The 15,305-nt window shown below is 37.5% G+C and overlaps 1 protein-coding gene across 6 annotated transcripts in view; it reads left to right on the top strand.

Annotated features, from left to right (window-relative positions):
• Positions 1-15,305, top strand: part of SRPK2 (SRSF protein kinase 2) — a 142,216-nt gene that overhangs the window by 108,184 nt on the left and 18,727 nt on the right. For all 6 annotated transcript variants that reach the window (XM_082046947.1, XM_082046948.1, XM_082046952.1 and 3 more), the window contains 6 exons: positions 3,965-4,130; positions 6,165-6,190; positions 7,652-7,898; positions 8,858-9,346; positions 14,610-14,710; positions 14,811-14,918. In XM_082046947.1, the coding sequence (XP_081903073.1) occupies positions 3,965-4,130; positions 6,165-6,190; positions 7,652-7,898; positions 8,858-9,346; positions 14,610-14,710; positions 14,811-14,918 (1,137 nt within the window). The remainder of the gene's footprint in view (positions 1-3,964; positions 4,131-6,164; positions 6,191-7,651; positions 7,899-8,857; positions 9,347-14,609; positions 14,711-14,810; positions 14,919-15,305) is intronic.

Genomic DNA, 15,305 nt, shown 5'->3' with positions numbered 1-15,305 from the left:
AAAGCACCTTCGTTTGACAACTGGAAAAAGCTGGGAGACTTTCAAGCATCTTGATATCTGCTCTGATGAGGCACATGCAGTCAAGACAATTTCTGGAGTGTGTTGAGAACAATTTTTCAGCATGGGGTGAGGTGTGTCTCAGCAAGGACGCAAGTTGGAGCTGCACTTTGCCGGGCTGGTTATGAATAAGGAGGAACTAATTGAAAATGTGAAGGTTGATGACAGGCTTGGCACAAAGGGTCCTGGTAGACAAGCTGAACGCGAGTCAGTGGTGGATCCTGTGTTGCTGAAGCAAACCACGTAGCAGGCCACATTAGCCAAGGGCGTAGGGAGCAGAACGAGGGCTCTGGTTTATTCCTTCAGGACTTCCTACAGTTCTGAACTGCCAAGTGCAAGAGTTGCTTGCTTGCTGAAGTGAGTCCAGTGAAAGGCCACGAAGAGGATGAGGGAGCTGCAGCATATGGTGGATGAGGGGTCTTGGGAGAACTGATCTGTTTGTTTTTAAGAAGAAAAGGCTAATAAAGGGGGAAACTTTTGATCTCTTCAGCACAAAGAGAGAAAATGGAGGCAGACTCCACTTGCAAATACACAGAGATGAGACAAGAAGCAATGTACATGAGTTACAAAATGGGAAATTCTGGTTACATATTAGGAAAAATTCTTTGTAGTGAGGGTGGTCAGGCACTTGAACAGGTTATCTACAGTGTTAGGCGTTGTTATGGAGTCGTCTTCTTAGGAGATAGAAATCACCTGCGTAAAGGCTCTGAGCAGGCTGGCCTGATTTTGGCATTAGGTACAACTTGGAAGCTGGTATGACTTAGAGGGGGCGGTTTGAATCACACAGTCATCCAACCTAAATTACTCTTTGAATGTAAGCAAAGGTAAAAATTTCAAGTAATGAAAACACTTGATACCTGAAAAAAAGCGGAACGGATTAGTCCTGAAAGTTTAAAAAGGTTTAACTTTTGTGAGGTTGGAATGAACTGTTTGGACTTGTGAGAGTGGCATTAACTGGTAAGACTTCCATGTTGTTAATCTCATTGAATGTAATACACATCCTTATTCTTCTACTCAGACAAAAACTTCTGCTACACGTTTTAAAAACTTATTTATGAAACTTGAATATGAAACCATTCAATTATTGCACTGGTGTTACTGTACAGCAAACCATTTTGTTTCAGAAAGTACTGTAACTCTATGCTACAGTTGAAAAGGAAATTTTTATGTTCTGATTAGGAAAATATATTTTCGATTTTTGAGTACTTTTGAGTGTTGGAACAACATTAGGTTTATTTTAAAATGCAGCTGAGAGTTGAGTTTCTTAATAAGAAATTTCATTTTGTTTTCAAGCAGTTTTTTCCCCCCTGGGGTAGAGTTATATGACTGTCATGCAAGAGAAGACCTTGTGGAACTGAAAAAAGGACTAGTTGCTGCAGTTCCTTTTTTGCAGTGGAAATGACTGGAAGTGTCCATTTATTTAATTCTGGAATCCTTACTTCGGGTTGTAAAATGTGTAGCATCAGTCTCTTTTGAAAGGTTCATTGTCTGAAACTGAGGCAGAAATCGTGTCGATGGCCAATGGAAATTTTAACTGTTACTTTGATCTACAGTATAGTAAATAATCTATTTCATGGGTCAATGCAGTGTGTCCCCTTGAATGAAAAAGAAAGAAAAATAAGTTAATATTAATTAGAAACTGCAAATTACGAGTTTCTTTATGTGAAGCTGTGTGACATTTACAAGGGAAAAAATACAGCCTTCTGATTTACATTTTTCATTGTGGTAACAGGATGTTTTAATTTTTCAGTCACAATACATTACCCATGTCAATTTTTTTCCTTTTTTCAGTGGACAAATAAATAAAAACTAGGAGTGTTTTCCCTGTTCTCCATCATCTCAGAGCACAATGCAAAGCATGTCCCTGTAGTATACATTTCCTTACTTGGTTAGTGGTGTAATATACCACTATAATGTTTTCAGGATGAAGCAGTCTGATACATATTTTAAGACAGCTAACACCATTCTTTCTAATGATAAAGTTCTAGCAGAATGGTCTTTATGGTAAGTCATAGAACTCATTTGGATTCTAAAATATGTTCTATTTCCTATTATTTTCTTTGAAAAAAGACTCGTCAGCCAAATTAAAGACAAAGCTGGCCCCCTGGCGCTGTTACTTAAAAGGGGGAGAGGCTACCTTTTTGAAGTGGAAGATATCAAATCTACTTTCATGTTAATTCCACTTCTACGTATCCCAGTGGAACAGATATTTTCCCTTCTGAATGTTGATGGCTTTCAGTGTACTCTGGAATATCTTTTTTTCTTGGCCTCAGAATTACACATATTCAATGGTCTGTAGTGTAGTGGGGGAGGGAAGAGACAGGTATAATCCATCTTTATGTTGCTGTTGGTGCCTCTTTTAATATTTGAAGTCACTTAACCACTAACTACCTTCCCAGTATAAACCAACCTTTCTTTAACGTTTCTTACTTTGAGATGTACTGTACGTTCTTTCCATTGCTTTGGCAAGTAGTCAAGCGTATTTTGGATCTGCAGGGAAAGAATCCGAATCTTCAAGAACGCAACAGTTTTTATCATTGGCACCAACGCTGAGTGCTGCTTAAGTGAACACACAGGTTTTATACAGGCATGTCAAGAAAGCTTTTCCAAACAGTCACTGTTCTGGTCTGGCTCCAGAACTGGCAACGGCAGAGCTGTGCACTGGAGGTGTTTCTAGGATACATTAACCTGAGTGTTCTTCTCCTGAGCTACCGTGTGTACTGGATGATGTTCCAGCTCTGGTACTAGCTCAGGATGGGGTGGTAGACTGATGTCTTTGTATTCTGTTACTGGTATTTGAAGCAACACTTTTAAAGTTCACCCTAGCTAGTTATGTCTTAAAGGATCCTGAGAACAAGGAGCTTGCCAGTTTATTTATGAAATACCTAGAGTGGGAGGATGCTCTTGTAGCTGGAGCTCATGAGTCTGGAGGTCTGTTTCCTGCTGGAGAACATTCTCTAAAAATCAAAATAAGTCTTCTAAATAGGGTCAGATAGATTTCTGCCTTTTTTTTTCTTTTTCTTGCTGATATTTTTCTGCAGTATTTCAGTAGGTTATCATGACAATAACTTGGTTTACACTGTTACATTATTCTGTACTAAGTAGTTGTAGTAATTGACTTCCACAGTTTATCATAGCAAGGTCGTACCTAAAATACATGTAAAATCATGGAAACGGTTGTATTTCTGTTCCAGTCAGAATTTGAGAAATTTTTTTGTTGTATAAAAATAATATTTTAATTTTTGTCCCCAAATGCGTTTTTTAAGACTATGAATATGCAAGTTTGATATGAGCTAGCAGAATTTAGCCTGCAGAGACTATGAAAGACTAGTGGAAAAATACATGTGACAAATACAGGTGGACTAATCCTTATCTGGCCTCTTTGTCACATTAAAAGCTGAATTACTATTGGCATTCTAAGGGAAACTGTAGTTAGCATTTCATCCCAACAACACATTTGCTTTTTTTTTTTTTTTTTTAAATAATCAATTGTAAGATGGTTATTTACAAACCAGACTTCAGTTACAGTATGTAGTACTTGGAGTGATTTTTTTCAACTAACTATCTTTCAAATAATGCACCAGTGAGGATCAGCCTTTCTGACCGAGCAGCCAAATTCCTCTTTCGAAGGAAGATGTATCAGTTTTTTTTACACATGTGCACATCAGCTACAGAGCAGTTGGGAAATGGAAGTCTGAAAGCAGGTTGCTGTCATCAACACAAATCATCCAGCCAGTGTCTTACTCATGAGCATCTCAGTAACTGCATTTATGAGCTAAATAAATTATCCTATCAGGCCGCATATGGAATGCAGGCAATCAGTTGAACATAACTGTATTGCTAATAAATGGATTTAGCTTGGGCTGGGTAATTAAAATAAAATTTTTAAAAATCTTTTTGTAATTAGGTACTTCAAGGTCTAGATTATCTACACAGCAAGTGCAAGATCATTCATACGGATATAAAGCCAGAAAACATTTTGATGTGCGTGGACGATGCCTATGTTCGTAGAATGGCTGCTGAAGCCACTGAGTGGCAGAAAGCTGGTGCTCCTCCCCCCTCTGGCTCAGCAGGTATGATAGTGTATTTAAATGCAGTGTAGTAAAGTTCCATCAGTATATTAATGCTAACAATATTTAATTTCATGAAAACTAACATTTCAAATAGTTGCATGTGAAAAACAGATGTCTAGTTAGTTCTTATTTATGCTCTGGAAACTATCAGGGAAATGCTTTCTTCTCAGTTTTGCACATTCAAGTTTTCAGGGTCCCCAGATACAGAAAAAGATTTATTGGTATAAACTTACTCTGCTCCCACCCCACAAGCTCTAATGGCTGGGTTTTAGTTGTACTGAAGCCTTGCATCTCTAATATTGACAATAATTAATAATCTTATCTAAAAGGTGTGTCTGGTTCCATTACAAGTTCATCAGCATCCTGTGAAATTATCTGCCTTCTCATCAATCATAATTTATTCTCAGTGCGCAATGAAAAGTCCGTAGTTTTTCACCCTTGAAAATGGAATTTGTTGTACCTAACTGAATTAGTGATAAGACCTTCTCGCTAGCACCGTATGTGAAATGTTTTATGTTAAACTTGCCGAGAGTTCAGATGGGAACTGTACGTTATGTTTAGGTGGGAGAAACCAAGGTGAAGAAGTTCACAGCAATCAGTAAATGTACATTTATTTGCCAGTCCAGCACATCAGCTACAGGGAGTGGAGAAATAACATTTAAATACCTTTGTAATATTGCCCACAAATATATTACAGATTAAAATCTTTGAGGTATAATAAAATACCTGCTGTATCAGGACCAATCACTGTGGTCAAAATCCATAAATATTTCACAGTATTATATATGTTAAGGTGCAAAATCTTATAAATCATTAATATATTGCATTGAATTTTACATGAAGTGTAATTACATAACTAAAGACTGTACATTATTTGTGCAGAAAGTAACTTGATTTTGTTCATGCAGCCTTTATATTGCTTCCTGACATTGAAATAAATATAATTTTAAAGAATATATTGATTTAAGTTCTTACCACCACACTTTGTTCTTAGTAAATTGTAATTAAATCTGTGGCTCTCCACACTGGAGTTGAAGATGTGTTTTCTTTACAGCATTTCAGGAATAGGTTCTGCATGATTTCCTGGTTTAGAACAGTGATGGTGCTCAAGTTTAAGAATGTTTTTGAGAACCTTGCCCTTTCAGAGCCATGCAAGCAGGTTTTCCCTGAACTTGGCAGCAGGAGCTGAACGCTATACAAAAATCTCTGAAGTCTCAACTGTCTCAGTTTTTTATTTTGCATTTGTTAATCGCCATATGCCCATGTGTCTGAAGAAGTTCATGAGAGGTTCTCCTCCCCCGTTCCGTTCCTCTTTCTCTCTTCCCCTTTGCCTCTGTTTCCCATATTTGGTTGTTTCCATTGGTTTTGATTATTTGGGGGGAGTGTGGGAGTTGTGTGGCTCTTCTTGCCGTTCTCTGCATTTTCACAGTTAGTGCTGGCATCTCATCACCCCGGTCACTGCTGGTGTCCTTTGGAGAGGTGCTCAGGAAGAGTTGGCCGTGCTTTGCTCTGGTGCTGCGCTTTTTGCCATCGGCACTTCTCTGTTCCTTCACTCCTAGCGACCAAACCACCTCGTGTCAGAACAGAGGAAACGTGAATATCTGAATATTCTATTGAGCGCAACACAGTAGTCATCTTTGATATTACCAGAGCTATTTGAAATCTGTCTATACCTGTTCAGTCAGATGACTACGTACATTTCATCTGTGACAGCTCTGCAGTCATTTAAGATTTTCTGTCCACTCTTTACTGATTCAAACTTTTCTTTCTGACTTTGATTAACTCTCCACCAACCACGACAGAGTACATAGAAATTGATGCTAGCTCCTTCCATTTCCAGATGCCCTAGTGAAGAGATAAAAGTATTTCAGGCAGCAGGTACTTGTAAATACCAATAAAAAAATCTGACTAAATAAAAAAAGAATTGCTTATATTTTGTTAAGAATATTTTTACATAATTTGTACTACTTTCTGGTTTTATAGAGTTGTTTTTGTAAAAATATAAGTTTAAATTTTTATTTTTTTTCTTTTTAGTGAGTACAGCTCCACAACAAAAGCCTGTAAGTATTCTTATATAACTCAAATTAACTATCTTATTTTCTGTATGTCTGTAGGTATTAATAGCTATTAGACTGTTGGTAGTTTCTACCATTTTTAAAAGCTTCCTTTGAATAAAGCTTTTATCTTTCAGAGAACACTTTTCCTTTAATGTCTTTGGCCTTCCCATTTTTAAGCGCAGTATTTCTCTGATGGAAACTCTCATAGACTTAGAATTCTATAGCTGTGTCAAAGAAAGTTAAGCATTGCCATTTTCATCTCTCGAGGAATAATCCGTTCCGTTCAAATCCTGGCAAAAATAGGTGCATGCACTAAACATCATGCATTGCAGATAGCTTAAGGACATCAAGGCTTTAAAGGAGGGGGAATTTTATTTGAAAGACTGTTTTGCCATATACATATAGCACATAACGACTGATAATACAGCTGTTTAAAAATATCTAAGGTCAAACCTGCTTTCTGTGTCTGTGTGTACAGAAAGAACGTAATTTCAGTGGGCATACAACAGGGATGAAAATTAATAGGATTGTGAAATTAACTGTCTGTTTTTGACTGTCCCGTAGCTTCTGTTGGGGATAACAGGATTTACAGATAAAACCTTGAGAAAATAATATTTCACTTTGTTCTTTTTATTTTTGAATTATATGAAGATTTCTCACTGTGATATCTAAACAATGAATGAAACCTGTCTAGATCTCATTTATCAATAGTAAAAATAGAGGTCAGAATTAATTTAAAATATAAGTGTTTCAGTCCTAGCTCAGATGTGTTAATTTTTCTGTTCCTTGTTATTGTACCTGAGTTTTTCAATCCTTATGTTATATAAAATGTGAAACTTTTCATAATGGCCATCTGTTGTTTGTGATTCATATGTTTTGGGCCAAAAGTGAATTATAAAAATGCTTTCCTTTCACAGGGAAATAGCTGAACAATGCAGGATTTATTTAACATTCTTTACCATTTTCAATCCCTTTGGCTTTCTCATATTTTTCTCAGCATACTTTTGCTTATCATTACGTACATTGTACAGAGAGAGAAATCATGTACAAAATTTATATGTAAATAACTAGATATGATAGTAGATGATTTTATTTTCCTCATGCAATCTCATCTGTTGATCTAGACTTAAGTGTAAGATTATTATGCCTAGTCAAGATTATAGGATCATAGGAATTTTGCTATGGCGTTGTAGATGTATTTTACCTCTTGTATCTAATATACAACCATGTAAAAACATGTATAACTAGGTAAGATTTTGATAGCTTTTTTGCATCATATTACCCTACTGCATTCTTGATTTGAAGTAAAATGGAAAGAGCGATATATTTATTATACTAATTGCCATCTGGTATTTTCAAATAGAAAGGAATTGTACTGCAATTGAATTTGGTGTGAGATACCTTGAGAATAATTGTTTAGAGGTGTTTTTTTTGTTGTTTTTGTCATTTGTATTAATATTTCAGGTGGGAAAAATATCCAAAAACAAAAAGAAAAAACTGAAGAAAAAACAGAAGAGACAAGCTGAGCTGCTAGAAAAACGCCTGCAGGAAATAGAAGAACTAGAGCGAGAAGCCGAAAGGAAAAAAATAGAAGAAAATGTAACCTCTGCTGTGCCATCAAATGAACAAGAAGATGAGTACCACCCAGAGGTGAAACTAAAAACAGCTGATATAGAAGAGGTAGTAGATGAAGAAGCTGGAAATGATGATGGTTAGTATTACCTGCTTTTATTGAGTTTACTGTTTCAGAGGGGGAAGTACTTGCAGCATCGCATCTCATGCAATGAGCAAAGTCTCCCAACTTTCTCAGATCATTGAGTTTCATTCTCTCCTATAGGTAGAATCATAACTACAAAGTCTAAAAAGGAAAAGTCAAACTTACTATAGAAGTGAAGAAAAATATCAACAGCAGTCTAGCTATCAAATCCCACAAAAGAGCACATAGAAACTTCAAAAGAACAGTCAGTTGTCATAGCACATTAAGTGGCATTAACCGAATATCTTGGTGAGAAAGAAGAAAAATAAGATGAATTTTTATTCTGTAACATTAATGTAGTTAGAATCATCCTTGCATTCCCCTTTCCTTGTTAAAATGTTGCTTGTACTGATCTACCAGGTAATAATAATTGCAGCTTTTTCACTAAAATTTTTCAACGTATCTTGTTAAAATTCTTGTTCAGTCCTGGAGTTTTGGAGCATAATTGTTGTGGTCCAGCTCCATTCTTGCTTCCCTGGTTTTCTTGTCACCTCTCTCCAATTCTGACAAAAATATAACTACTGAGGCTGTTGTTTGGTTTGGTTTAGTTTTGTTCTGCCCTTACTGTGAGTTTTCCTACTTGTGTCACGACTCCCTGTTTGACACAGATTGAGTTACGGATTTGTAAAGTTTGCTTTCAAGACCTCGTATATCTTTCCTTCATAGCATTTTTCTCTTCCGAATTGTTCCCTCTCGGACCACTTCCCATTGTTTATTTTTTCCAACAGCCTTATTAGTTCTTTCTTCTGCCTTTAATTTAGATTTTAAGGTCTTTGCATATTTTGGTGATATTTAGTCTTTTCCTTGTGTGATATGTCAGAAGTAGTTACTGAAGAGCTAAAAATTATGAATGCTTAATTTTAAAATGGTATATTGATGTATGATCTACTGTGTTGCTCATTGAAATATCTCAGGTGAAGCAGAAGATCAAGATGAAAAAGAAGACACAGAGAAAGAAAACACTGAAAAAGATGATGACGTTGAGCAGGAACTTGTCAACACTGACCCCACAGACCCTAAGTGGATAGAATCCCCCAAAGCAAATGGCCATATTGTGAACGGCCCATTCCTATTGGAACAACAGATTGAAGATGAAGATGATGAAGAGGAAGAATGTCCAAATCCAGAGGAGTATAATCTTGATGAGCCAAATGCAAAAAGTGATTACTCTTATAGCAGCTCCTATGAACAGTTTAATGGTGAATTGCCAAATGGACGTCATAAAATTCCTGAGTCACAGTTCTCTGAATTTTCAGCTTCAGTGTTCTCTGGGGTTCTAGAGTCTGTAGCTTGTGGTTCTGCAGTTTCTGAAGGTTCAACTTTAACCGAAAGAGAGGAGAGCAGCCCATCTCATGACAGGAGCAGAACAGTTTCAGCTTCAAGCACTGGGGATTTGCCAAAAAGTAAGTATTCCTCTTAGTGGCATATACCATGCTTGAAGTCTCTTGGAGCTGTAGGTGATGTTTTATATAAAGTGAGTAGTGGGGTTAAACTTCATGTATATGTTTTATCTGTGTTAAGTGACCTGTGTATGCAGATTTTACTTTTTATTTGTTTTGGGTTTTTTTGGCTAACAACTCAGTACCAAGCCTTACGAGCAGACTGTCACACAAAAAGACTTCTGGATAACAGACAAGAATTCCATCACACCATTTCTGTGACTTTGCTTGAACACTAGGTCTAGTGCCTCTCAGTGAGGCTGGCTATACCTACAGATGAATTGTTTTTAGTTTCTGGGTTGGTGCCAAACCTACTACTGCCCTGGCCTGCATCGCACTTGGGTCTGAGGAGCACCCACTGGAAAGATGGTGCCTGTGTGCCAGCCTCTGCAGAGAAATCTCTGCAGACTGCTCCCAAATGCTTTTTCCTGGGCAGTCCCCAGACCTGGGGAGAGATGTGGGGTATGGGGTCAGATTAACCATAGCTGGGGTTGGGTTACAGCTCCAGCCCACTGCTGGAAACCCTTTTTTTCATTGCTGGCTTATTTCATCTTAGTTTCAGCTACACTGAATGTTTTGCTCATTGAACCGTACATCGTGTGAATGCAAAATCTCCATTATGATTATTTCAAATAGAGTATTTCATCTTAGAAGATGTTTGACACAAAGGCAGAGCAGAAGTCTAGAAGTGAAGAGGATGGTTTTAAGTTAACTTGGTTGTAAAGCATTGTGGTGAATTTTGACCTCCTAAGAGCAGGTTTCAAGGAAAAGCAAATGTATTGGTTTTGAATGGCTGTTAGAAATAGAGAGGGGGCAAAAACACTTTTGAGTTGATGGAAGGCTTTTGTCTAGCAGCTTGGGTATGTGTTACATTAGAAAAAGAAGAAGCAAATGTATGGAATGTGTGGAATAGAAAGGCAATGGTTAGGTTAAGAAAAAAAAAAGAATAGTCTTATTAAAGGCAACAGTTTAGCTAAGCTTACTTAAAGTAAATTGGGTTATTTTTCTTGCATTCATAGAATGATAGAATAGTTCGGCTCGGAAAGGACCTTCAAAGCTCATCTAGTCCAACCACCTGCCATGAGCAGGGACATCTTCAACCAGATCAGGTTGCTCAGAGCCCCATCCAGCCTGGCCTGGGATGTCCCCAGGAATGGGGCATCTACCACCTCTCTGGGCAACCTGGGCCAGTGTTTCACCACCCTTACTGTAAAAAAAAATGTATTCCTTGTATGTAGCCTAAATCTCCCCTTTTTTAGTTTAAAACTATTACCCCTTGTCCTGTGACAACCAGCCCTGCTAAAAATTCTGTCCCCATCTTTCTTACAGGCCCCTTTTAATTACAGAAAGGCCGCAATAAGGTCTTCCTGGAGCGTTCTCTTCTCCTCAGCCTGTCCTCACGGCAGAGCTGCTCCAGCCCTCTGATCATTCAAACCTGGGAGTTCAATAGATGCAGTTTGGAACACAATACAAAAGCATTTTTGTTAAATTCAAGCAAATCTACCATCTTACATTTTAAGAAAAAAGCAGAACTGTGATTTTTTTGTTTGCTTTTTTCTGCTGTAGAACTTCTTTCTAAGGATATTAGATGAGTTATTGTAGATTAAATATTTGCATTGATAGGTCAGTCTACACAGGAAAAAGGAACTTTATAGTTGCAAGTAAGCATTATACCCATAGTTGTAAAGGCAGAAGGTGATCATGACATCATGTAACCTGACTTCCTTTTATAATCTTTATAGCCCGTTAATACACCATCTATTAAACTCAGCAATGTTTGGCATAAAACATATTTTCCAAAAAGATAACACCTGCTCTTGATTTGGACAAATGAAATGCCAAAAAATTTCTGGTGTGGTTGAAGAGTGTTCCACTGGTCAGTACCCAGTTATTTCAGAAGAATTGTAGCAAGCTTGAACTCATCTGGCTCCAGCTTTTGACTGTTATTTCTTGTTGTATCTTTTCTCGATCATATTCCAAAATTCTCTTAATATGCTGTATTTTCATTCATTAATGGTTCTTTTCTGTTTGAAACAGTTCCTCTCTTAACCTTTTATAAAAACTCAACAAGATGAGTTCTGTGTCTCTGTAAAGCATGTTGCCAACTCTCAACTTGTTATGGCTTTTCTGTATTCTGTGTGGTTTTAGACATTTAAATTGTGGCTACCAGGGCTGCTCAGATCCAAAACCTTTGCCCGTAAATCCTATTTATTGAAGACATGGAAGGTGAAATCTTGGTGTCACTGCAAAGAGCTGGATTTTTGCCATTGAATTAAATAGCTCCAGGGTATTATGCATAGGTTTTATTTATAGTGCCAGTGGCTAAATGACAAATATATGGGTTTCAGCTCTAATAAAGAAAATACTGAGAGACTAAATCTGTAAGCGGATAGAAGAAAATGAGATAGCTCAGGAGAAGATCACCAAGCCTGCATCAACATTGTCCCAGATAAAGTTGCTAAATTTAAATAGATATGTATTGAAAAATACAGTTGAGTGTATTTCTTGGTTTAAGACTTTAAAAGAGCAATTCAGACAGTTCATTACAGAGCTTGACAGGTAAGGTAAACTGCAAGCAGGCAAGAAATATGAACTAAAATACAACCGAGTAGAGCTGTATTTCTGGAAAATGTCAAGACCCAGGCTGGTAAGACTTCCAGTCCATCTCTGCACTCGCTAGTCCCTTAACAATATACAAGAGGTTCCTTAGATGCCTCGTAGCCTCTTCCTTTGTGCTGCTGACAGTATGTAGGCAGAAAGCCTCTACTGCTGTTTTCCTGAGGTAATGTGCAAAATCCTCGTGGCTCCAGAGAATAAGGCTGGGTTTTGCCATCATAGGAGCAACTTATGTCTATAGCTGTCGAAACAAACCTACTTTATTCCTCGTTGATGTTTTCAGGAGTGATTTACAGACCTCTAAGGGAGGAAAGAGGAAAGGTAGTAAATTCATCCACAGCTCACTTCTCTCACAGAAAGAGGAAAAACTGAGCGTTATTGGTATTAGTTGTCATCAATAATAATGATGAGTTAAACAGCAATAAAACAGATTAAGGTATTTAGAGAAAGATACAACAGCTGCAGGCTATTCAATATTTTTAAATGGTGCTTTTTTTCCCACTATAATGTCAGTGCCCTTTTCTTGTAGAGAAGCAGACTTCATGTGTTCCTCTCTGTCTAGGCATTGCTATACATTATCAAGTAACACGGTCTCATTTCTTCAGGATACTTGCCTCATTCATTGCACAGACCAATTTGTATTCAGGGATTGAGCAGCTATTAAGTTTTTACCTTTTTCATGTTTTCAGTGCATGACCAAATGCCCTTAAGATAGATCTATTAATTTCCTCATGACTTTCCTGCTCATTCTAGTGTTTGAATGTTTACTAAGTATACTGCTGTGCTGAGACTGTGAGAAGAGGAGGTGATATTTCTCAGTGTTATGGAACTAGGACACACAAAAGTGAAAATTGGAAATGCATGCTAATTTGTGCTCAGGGTGAGCTCCTTTGGATGTTTTTTTTGAGAGTATTTGCTAAAAAGTACACTGCTTTTGAGTTCACCTTCAGTCGTGAATGATCCATGTTTGTCAAATTCAGAATCCAAGGTCTCATATTCATTTCTCAGAAACTACGGGACATAAACTTCATGAGTTCCTGAGAAAAACACAGAAGTGTTCCCTTGCCTCTAACTGTGTCAGGTCCCTCTGTTAGAAGAAGATTAAAGAAAGCTGGTTTTTAATGTCATATTCAGACGTCTTACTGATGAGGCTTTTTTCCCCTTCATTTCTCTATATTTACTGCAGTCCTTCTCTTTCAACAAGATGTGTGGGAAAGATTTATTTAGTACTATTTTTATTTTTTGCTACTGAATTGAGAAATGTCCTGCTATTTCTTGAATAATGTATGTGATTATGTTTTAAAAAGTGGACTGTACTATGCAGCATATTTGTAAGGGAAGACTTCAATATAAAGCTTACTAGTTCCTATCTTTTAAGTGCTGGGTTGCAACCTTGTTCTCTCAGTGTATTTTACTTTAATGCCCAGTATTGGTGCTTTTTTAAATCTTGAGTCCAGGACTCCATTCCAGCTTTTTAAGACTCTTCTGTTGAGGTCACTGCCCCTTTTGTCTTCTGCCATTTAGTCCAGTGTTTTCTTTCCTTCTCTCCCCTGGTGGATCCAGCCACGTTCTGTTCAGTTTGGCCAGTATTTCAGTGCCCTGATGGCCCGTTCAGGCTTGCTGTCCCAGCAAGTGAAGATCTGAATCTGACTTCAGTCACTCCTAACCATCAGATATCCTGTATTTTTACTCCTTGTCCCATGTCTGTTGTCGTTTCCTCTTGCAATTCCTATGCCAGTTTAATGAGTCTTTATATCCCCATTGGAGTCTGAGGTGCCTTTCGGATCTAGTACCTCTTTCTTACCACTAGTTTCCAATTTAGTCTTGGTAGCTTTTGGACAAGGAAACTGAGATGAACCTCTGCTGCTAGGTGATCTGTGGTATCTCGTTCTATCTTCCACGATCCAGTCAGTTTGCTTGCTTTCCAATGCAGTTTAGGGGCTGGTAGGTGGTATGTCAAAACAAAGAAAAGCAACAGTCCTCCACTGTCATATGTTAGGGCTGTCAGTGTCCCAAGAGCTTCTGAAGATTGCAGGATTAATTAAAGTTATGCCTTCCAGTCTGGATCATACTCAATGCAAACAGGACCTTCAGAGAACTTTGATTCAACACTGAATTATCTGTGAAGTGGGTGACAGTCCCATAGGCTCTCAAATCGGCCAGGTTTTGATGAGTCTTTTTTCCCCTGGGATAGGTTAAAAAAAAAATTAAGCCCATTTTTTTTTTACCTTAGCTGGGGATGGAAGTGCAGAATTTGTTTTCTCAACCAAACTGTTCCAAGAACGGATCTTTCTTGTGGATTTCTTGGAATTTAAATTTTAGCGTTTTCTGTCTGAATCTCTTATTGGAAACATATACATCGTTTTTGCTTAGAAGTTCCTCTGGATATCCTAATAGCAGTCATTTGGCAGTTAAGAATGCAAAAAATTTGCACTTGAAATGTAAGGTAAGAAATCCTATTTATGTTGCTTTAATTTCGCATAACATTCAGCAAATTATTTTGATGTCTTCAATGTATTACAAAACTGGATAAAGAGTCAAGGCAAAACTGCTCAGAGATGATGAATAGTGTGTTCAGAATACTAATTGTTCTGCATTTTGCCTGTGTTAGCAAAAACTCGTGCTGCTGACTTACTGGTGAATCCACTGGACCCAAGAAATGCAGATAAAATTAGAGTTAAAATTGCTGACCTGGGGAATGCCTGCTGGGTGGTAAGTATAACTGATTCTTTTAAGCTATTTAGCCTTCACTGTTTAGAACGGGTCTTTTTATTGTTCATTTTCTCCATTAATGTCGTTCTTTCTATTTTAGCATAAACACTTCACGGAAGACATCCAGACAAGACAATATAGATCCATAGAGGTTTTAATAGGAGCAGGTTACAGTACACCTGCTGATATCTGGAGTACAGCATGTATGGTAAGAACAATACCATATGCATTTTACAAGAGTAAAGCTCCTAAAAACAACTGTTTATTTAGTGAGGAAACCTGATGAGGATGCTTCTGATATTTGACACAAATACATAATCGTAAATTATGTTGTATCAGATAGCTGTTTCAATTTCTCCAGCATTCTTAATCAAGTATTTTGGAGAACACTTCTAATTTTCATTTGATGCATTTTAAACTTGCAGTCAAAAAGATGCAAGTTTGGAGGGCAATACATGTATAGTTTGAATGTCAGTGTCTAACTGAAATAGTACAACTGCATGTTTCCTTCCCATCTTAGAATCTGTGCAACTGTTTGCTGTGTTTCCGTTCCCTTTTGTTGCATAAAGTAGCCAAATAGTGAAATACTTCAAAT

Source organism: Streptopelia decaocto (assembly GCF_964273445.1).
Source record: "Streptopelia decaocto genome assembly, chromosome: 1".
In the NCBI taxonomy this organism is placed as follows: Eukaryota; Metazoa; Chordata; class Aves; order Columbiformes; family Columbidae; genus Streptopelia; species Streptopelia decaocto.
The sequence above is the reverse complement of the archived record's forward strand: the minus strand, read 5'-3'. Positions and strand labels throughout refer to the sequence as shown.